At 31.8% G+C, this 8,390-nt stretch overlaps 1 protein-coding gene across 1 annotated transcript in view; it reads right to left on the bottom strand.

Moving 5' to 3' along the window:
- Window positions 1-2,503, bottom strand: part of LOC110036535 (uncharacterized protein At4g29660) — a 12,472-nt gene extending 9,969 nt beyond the window's left edge. Inside the window, exons 1-2 of the mRNA XM_020741009.1 lie at window positions 2,286-2,503; window positions 923-1,127 (exon numbers count right to left, since the gene is read on the bottom strand). Of these exons, the coding sequence (XP_020596668.1) occupies window positions 923-1,105 (183 nt within the window). The 5' untranslated portion in view covers window positions 1,106-1,127; window positions 2,286-2,503. The remainder of the gene's footprint in view (window positions 1-922; window positions 1,128-2,285) is intronic.
- Between the last annotated feature and the right edge of the window lie 5,887 nt (window positions 2,504-8,390).

Raw genomic sequence — 8,390 nt, 5'->3', positions numbered from 1 at the left:
TCTATATATATATTAATTTTAAATAATTTTATTTAATTACATATATTTGTATTTCGCCAAAACTTATTATTCGTGCACTTCTAAATGAGTGCCACGAATCTCAAGCACAACCTCACATTCGCAAGCCTCGTTTCAATGAATTTACAACAATTGAAATGAATCAATGTCAATTTGCAAGATATTGCATTTGTAATTTGTTTTTTGATTGGCTTTACTTAATTAAGAAGGATTGGCCTTTTTAATTGCGATGGAAGCAACTTGAACTTGATTCTTATATGTTCTAATTTGTCACCTGCCGATTTCATCTCACACCCTCCATTTTGGTGGTGGAGCACAACAAAGGTCAAAAGAAGTATGAATATACTTAAAAAAAAATCAAGCAATGCTTCGTGAAAGACCTAGCACCATCTTTCTTCTTTTATTTTCTTTTTGCATATTTTATGCCTTATTTTTTACCTAATTTTATATAAGAAAACTCTGATAATTACTGAAAATTTGATAGAGTATGATAGTGAGAAGGATGGGAGAAATGAAAAAAAAGTTGATTTTAGGTTCTGTCACATATCATTCCTAAAAGCAGACCTAAGCTTAATAATCATGTATAAGCCATGTAACACCGAGGCATCATTATAAGTGTTAAGAAAGAAATAAAACCTCAAATTTCTCTTCTATCGGTAAGAAGGTTGTAAAATCTCTCTTTTAGTTATGAAAGCTTTTAAATGCTCCCAGCTAGCTTCCATATGCTCTATCCTCTATGCAACAACATCTGGAGGATCATTCTTCTTTTCATATCCAAGCAGTTGAAACAAATAATACAAGCAAAAAAAAAAAAAAAAGCAAACAAACGATACAGATGGACTGGCAGCAATGATAATCATAAATTCAGAGAAATAGCAGTGAGAACATTAGAAAGAACAAGTACCTTATAGAGCTGTTCCATTATCGCTGAACCAATAACACCAGTATAGAATGCAGCAACATAGATGATAACAAGAGGGGTAAAAGACTTTGGACGTCTATAGGGTTCAATCATGTCCCACAGCACCGTCTTCTCACCCTTATAATAGAGATAATTTGAATACATCTTCCACATTCGACTCGTCATGTCCGTGGAATCAAAACGAAACCTATTAATGATAAATCACCTTTTTGAATGAAGAAAAGAAACTCAATTTGATGGCTAAATAAGCTTAGTATCAGTCTTTATAAAAAGTGAACCAACAAAGAATAAAGAAACAGTTTAAATATGGAAAGTACAAATGAACTCTCCACGGATCAGGACCTTACATGATTTTTAATATTTAACCATCATAAAGACAGCTAAGGTCCAGCTTAATTAGAAATAAAGTTACCCACGAAATTAACGGGATCAATGTCGAGATATTATTCTAACATCAATAATCTTATATAATTTTACCATATAAAGTCAATTTTCCACTGCTAACTTAAATTGATTCAGTTAGGTCATTAGTCCTCCAAATCCCACCTACAACTGTAGAATTATGGGTAATTCTCTACATTTATACTTATACTTAATATAATAGTTTAAGCAATCATTTTAACTCAATAAACATGGCAGAAGAAATACGCAAAACTATCAATCTAGACTCATCTATCTAATCACCTTAAAAAACCAATTGCATATGAGAATTAGTACTTGATTACAGTGTTAAATGTCTTAATTAAGCTAATCAACAGGTATTCTTAATTTAATAAATTAGGCTTAAGCTATCCAGGCTTCAATCTTTTCAAACTTGACCTTAATCTATATCTATAAGAAAATCTAACTCAGGCAAAGGCAAAAAAATATTTTTTTAAATTTGCTAGCAACTTATCATAAAGTACACATAATGTGTGATTAAAAAGGTATTTTTTCATAAGGTTTCCTTTCAAAATCTTCAAGCAGGGTTCCAAAATTCTAAAGAGCTGCAAGTCAAAGAATTTCAAACTATTAGCAACACATTTCGCATATAAGTTCTTCAATTGAAACTGAGAAACTCTATATTAGTTAGATTAAAATATCAAAAGCAGAAGCTAGAAAAGCTATTATTGAAGAAGAAAGAAAAGTCTAAGGAGCTGTCTGGCAATGGATTTAGACCAGGATTTAAACTGGATTTAGACAAAATCTTGCCAGATTGTCAGTTTATACAACATAAAGCCGCGGATTTAATAAATAAGGGTTTCAAGGATTTCGGCGGTCAATCCCGGATTTACTAAATTCTGCTGTTCGGCGGTTTTAGTAAATTCGGGAAGAGCGAAGCGAAAAATGGCCCGAACAGGCCCACCTTATAGTAGCGGAAAGGAAGGAGGTGAAAAATGGGAGTTTCAGTGGATTCTGAACGCCTTAATCCCGTAGTTGCGTTCCCACCTAGCTCCAATCTCGACTGTATTGCGACGGCTCGGTCACGATGGCGATGGTTTTGGGCGAAACCGGGAGAGGGGAGGGACAAACCGAAGAAATATTACATCCGTACTCCGAAGGGCTGTCAAAAAAGCTGGGGGACGCTCGTGTTGGATTCGTGATCGTGTTCGGTTCGTGAGATACAAATAAATTTTATTTTTTTGGAATTGTTAAACAAACTAATATTTCGTTCTTTCGTGTTGGATTCATCTTTGTTCGAAATACAAACACGAACAATGACCCTTTCGTTCATGTTCGATTCATTTTTGTTCGAAATATAAATAATTAAAAAATATTATGAAATTTAAAAATAATTATATTATAAATATTAAAAATTTATCAAATTTTAAAAAACTAAACTCTATAAATTATAATATATAATAAAATAATAATGATAATATGTTAATAAACTGTATTAGTAATATAAATATTATATAGTTATATACTTATATAATATAAGTTTTATAATTAATATAAAATATTATTTATATATATTAATATATACAAACCGCAATCCACCCTAACCCTCATTACTGTTCGGCTGTTCGATTCTTGGGCATCCTTTCGGCATCTCCCCTCTCTCGAAAAACTTTCGGCCGGCTCTTTCTCTTCGCCTCAAAACCGCAAAAAGCTTTGTCATCGAGAGCTTAGGGTTGAATGTTTGTATTCGTTCTCCCATAAAGTAGGCGTTGGATCAATTACTCTGTATTCTTGCTTCAGTGCTCGATATTCTTGCTTGGTTGCTTGTAAGGCCATCGAGACGTCAATTTTTAGTATATTTTCTTTAACATTTCAAGTTTATCTTCATGCTTGCCTCTTAGGTTAAATTTTCATAATTTTTTTTAGGTTTTTTTCTTCTTTTTTGAGTGAAACGTAGCTTAAATGTAGATCTGTTTGTCTTCATATTGACTATATGTTTATTTCTTTGAGTGAAACCTAGGTTTTTTGAGTGAAACCTAGGCTTCATCTCTGAGTATTTTTTAGGTTTATTTCTTCTTAACTGCTAAACATTTGAAATATTGTTTCTGCTTCTTTCATATATTGTAGATCCATTGGGGGGACTGAATCGTTCTAAGTTTCACTATCTATTTTGTAGATCTATTGGGGGGACTGAATCGTTCTTCTCAGCAATAACGAACTGTTCATAAGTTTCAAATTAATTTATTAGCGTTTTGAAACAAACATCTATTTTTTCTAAAGGAGGTAGCATATTTATCCTACATATATGGGCTATCATTTATTACATCACATTGCTTTAATGGTACGATTTCATAAAGTATATTTTAAATCAAATATCTTAAGAAAGAAAACCTTAGAGTGTATTTCTTAATAACTTGACAAGCATTATCCTTTTAATACCAACTTAGAGAATTTGGTTTTGAATAACAAATAATCAAAGTACAGAAATTTCTTCCCTTATTGGATCCAAAACAGCTTCTATGAGGTTATATTTCAATTCGAGCTTAAGGTGGAAATGCATGCAACATCAAGGCCTCATAATCTGCTTTTAGTGCTGGTGGTAGAGTATTAGATGATTACAGAAGTAGCTTATCCACTAAAACCGTTAATGCATTGATTTGTGCCTCTAGTTGGCTTCGATTTGCTCAAAAAAATGCAAACACTTATGATAATCCTTTCATTAATTATACCATTTTCTACTTTCTCGTTTATTTTATTTATTCTCAATACTAGATACTAACATTTATTTACATTATTACTTTTCAGCAAGAGATAATTCTTTGCTCACGTGCTATATCTTTTGCACTAGCTTAGAGAGCCTTCACAACTGGAATAATATTCAATTCTATTTGACGTTTTTCTAAAGCCTTGCAACATAAATCATCAATACAAAATTTTTATTTAACTAAAATTTTAAAATAACTGCTTTTCTTATAAATTTTGTTTTGTATTTTTGTACACTTTGCTTGCTATCTTGCTTCAATTGTCCTTTTTATTTTTTAACTTTAATTATGTTAAAGTAGACAGATCGTAGTTTTTAGTTATTAAAACCAAGCTCTATAAATGTGCATGATTTATAACAATTTGTTTTAACGTTATCTTTGTTGGTTTGAGGTTCCATCCTATTTCTGCTTTCAGTCAATTATATCAAATTTAAGTTTTTTTTTGTTAGAAAACATGTTATTTAGAAGCAAACCTTTGCATATATTTAAATTTCTTTTTCTTTTGAAGCACAATTACGTACATACATGCATGAAATGATTGTAATCTCATGTGATATAATATTTTTGTATGCAGTTATTTAGAATGTCAAATATTGAACATTCTCAATCTGCATCAAGTAGTAAACAATTGTCAATTGCAATTCATGATGGAAATGATAGTTCTCAACCCGTAGAAGTGGTTGTTGGAAGCACTAGTACTGAAATAGAATGTAAGAAAGGCAGGAAGAGAAAATCATCTGTTTGGGAATATTTTGTTGATGTTAAATCAAATTCCAAGGGGGTTGAAAAATCATTTGTTCAATGCATCTGCTGTCGGCTAAAAATTTTTAAGCCCAAGTCAGGCACAACCTCACAACTTCTTAGGCACATTAAGGAATATGCTAAAATAAAAGTAAAGAGTCAATAATTAGTTAACTTATCAGATAAGAGACAAAATATATTGAACTTCTTTCCTTTCAAAGCTGACAATGATTCAGAGTTTCCTACTTTCTATGATCCTAAAAATTATGATCAACAAGTCATAAGAGAGGTGATTGTAAAGATGATAATTGTATATGAGTATTCATTCATGATTGTTGAACATACGTGATTCAATATACAGTTGAAACTGTTGAATCCTAACTTTCAAAGTGTTTCAAGAAACACCATAAAAAATGATTGCATGAAAGTTTATGAGCATGAGAAAGAAAAGCTTAAATTTTGCTTTTAAAATATTCATATGGTGTCATTAACTGCTATTGTTGGACCTCTAATCAGACTATCGGATATATGTGCTTGACTGCTCATTATATCGACGAAACATGAAAGTTAAAGAAGGTTATTATCAATTTCATTGAATTAGAGCCTCCACATAAGGGCACTTACATATGTGACGCTATTTGTGAGTGTTTGTTGGAGTGGAAACTTCAAGAAAAAATCTCTACAATTACTTTAGATAATGCGAGCAATAATGATGTGGCAGCTAGTTCCTTAAATGCGAATTTTGAATCACGAGGGAAGTTGCACTTTCGTGGTCTTTTTTTCCATGTAAGATGTTGTGCACATATTCTCAATATTATGGTCCAAGACGGTCTAAAGGAGGTGCATGAAATCATCCAAAATATTAAATAATTAGTTAAGTATCTAAAAAAATCTCCTGCAAGATTACATAAGTTTGTAGAAGTGGCAAAACAATTAGGAGCTGCAATTACAAGGTTACTATGCACTGATGTTTCTACTAGATGAAACTCAACTTTCAACATGTTGGAGTCCGCATTTATCTATCGTACTGTTTTTCATCACTACGTTATTAGAGATAGCAACTACAAATGGTTGCCTCTTGATTCAAAATGGGTGAAATATGAGAAAATCAGAAAATTTCTTTCTGTTTTCAATAATGTTACAAAGATGATCTCTGACACTATATATCATACTTCAAATATATTTTTACCTGCAGTTTTGCATGTCAAGAAGATTTTGATTGAGGAGTCATTGTCAGAAGATGAATATATGAGAAATATGACTATGTGTATGTAAGTCAAATTCAACAAATATTGGGGGGAATGTAATCTTTTAATGTCTATTGCAGCAATTTTGGATCCTAGATTGAAACTTAAATTTATTAGCTACACATTCCTGAAATATACTCACATAATGAGGTTGAACAAAATCTTAAAATAGTTCAAGATGCATTGTGGAAAATATATGCGGTTTATGTTATTGATTGTAATGTTTCAAATGAGAGTTCTTCAACTGTTGGTGATTCTATGAGTTCCTCAAGTCAGTTTGACGTTATGTTAGAATTTATTCAATATATGCTTGGTGGGATTCAAGATTTTGTTGTAGCTTCTGGATCTGTGGAACCTTCAAAACCTGATTTACATATATACCTTGAGGAGGGATTATTTGTGTGCTCGAGTGAAAACTTTGATGTTCTTGATTGGTGGAAGATGAATACATTGAAGTATCTCCGGCTTTTAATTATGGCAAGAGATATTCTATCAATACCCATAACCACTGTTGCCTCAGAATCTGCTTTTAGTGTTGGTGGTAGAGTATTAGATTATTACAGAAGTTGCTTATCCACTAAAATCATTAATGCATTGATTTGAGCTTCTAGTTGGCTTCGATCTGCTCAAAAAAATGCAAAGACACTTATGGTAATCCTTTCATTAATTATACCATTTTCTACTTTCTCGTTTATTTTATTTATTCTCAATACTAGATACTAACATTTATTTACATTATTTCTTTTCAGCAAGAGATCATTGATGAGGAAAAGCTTAATATTCAACTACCAGATATATAAAGTCAGCTTAGTCATTTCTACTTTATACAAGAGTTTTCATTGCTAAGAATTTACATTATTATCGTACCTTTAAACACTTGCATTTATCTATCGTACTATGTTCAACTAGAGATACAATTAAACTAGAGCTGCTCGGATACTTTTTCTTTAACAATTTTGAGGCTTGCAGTTTTTTTTTTCATGGCAGCTAGGCTTATTACTATCATGGCTGCTGCAATACTGCATGGGGCAATTACCTTTTTTTTAATCTGAAGTTGGAGTCTGAATTGGGCAAGTAATTGTAGAGATTTATCGTAGTCCTCTTGAAATTTATTAAATTTGAGCTGACTATATTTAAAAATTTTCGCATGAGTTCTCTTCCTCTCTCTCTCTCTCTACTGTGTGTGTCTGTCTGTTGGGCACTTGGGCTTGCCTTCGTTTAGGCAATGCTACTTTGTTGTGCAGTCATTAAACAAGGTGAGCCATATGAAGGGTAAATGCAAAAGAATTTAATGGGAATGTATGTAAATCTTCCTTCATTTTTTTTTTTAGAATTTTGTTCTTGTTCTTCAATGCGGGAACCACGTGATGTTTAAATACATAAGAAGTTTGTGGCAACCATTAAGCATTAAACATTGATGTTTAAATTGGTCTGTATGCAACCATTAAGAATTTTTGGCAGCCTGTATAGACATGGAAGGCTGCTATTATTTTGAGGTATGAACATAAAGAATGTTTTTGTAGGCAGCACTTGCTATTTATCTATGATGTTTTTGTAGGAACTGATTCTTGTTCCTAGTTTAATTGTATCTCCCAAATTTTCATACTAGGCAAGATTACAATATTTGTCTATGATGCTTGCCTTCGTTTAGGCTAGTATATATGCAAGTTATAAACTAATTCTTGTTCCTGACAGCGACTTTATATATGCTTAAAAATACAAGTATTTAATACTGCTGCTAAAAGATTTAATTCCTCAGCAACGACACAAAAAACTTAACAACGGTTATAGATTCGATAAAGATGTATATATAAAATATTTAATAATAGTAAAGTCACACCTATCAACGCTAGTATACGTATCGCTCAAGTAATATAGGGCTCTAATGGAGTCCTAGATATCAATCCCACAAGGAGTAATATTAGAACTACAAGCTAAGATTTTAGAAAATCAATACTTAATCACAACAATATAATTCAAATTGTTTATCTGTCACTAATAGGCAATTGAAATAAATACGTAATTTTAATAACTCTTAAATAACTAATTGTACTAATAAAGTTTTTAATGTGATATTCAATATATAAGAAAACATCCTTCTCTTTGTCAAGAAATTATAGTGAATTGATAAAGTGAATCAGTTCAAATTGTATTGTGTCAAATAGGAGCATACCTATTCTTTATCCTTTGGTCCAGACATAAAGAACATTGACTAATCCTATGCTTGTTTACTGAATCTGCAGTTAGGTTGGGAGGATACCGGCTCTCACTTCGGAGCTCCCACGTTCCCCTCGCCTGAGGGCTAACATCTACACTTCA

This window comes from Phalaenopsis equestris, unplaced genomic scaffold (assembly GCF_001263595.1).
Source record: "Phalaenopsis equestris unplaced genomic scaffold, ASM126359v1 Scaffold208044, whole genome shotgun sequence".
Classification (NCBI taxonomy): Eukaryota; Viridiplantae; Streptophyta; class Magnoliopsida; order Asparagales; family Orchidaceae; genus Phalaenopsis; species Phalaenopsis equestris.
Note: the sequence above shows the minus strand (reverse complement) of the source record. Positions and strands in the feature narration are given on the sequence as shown.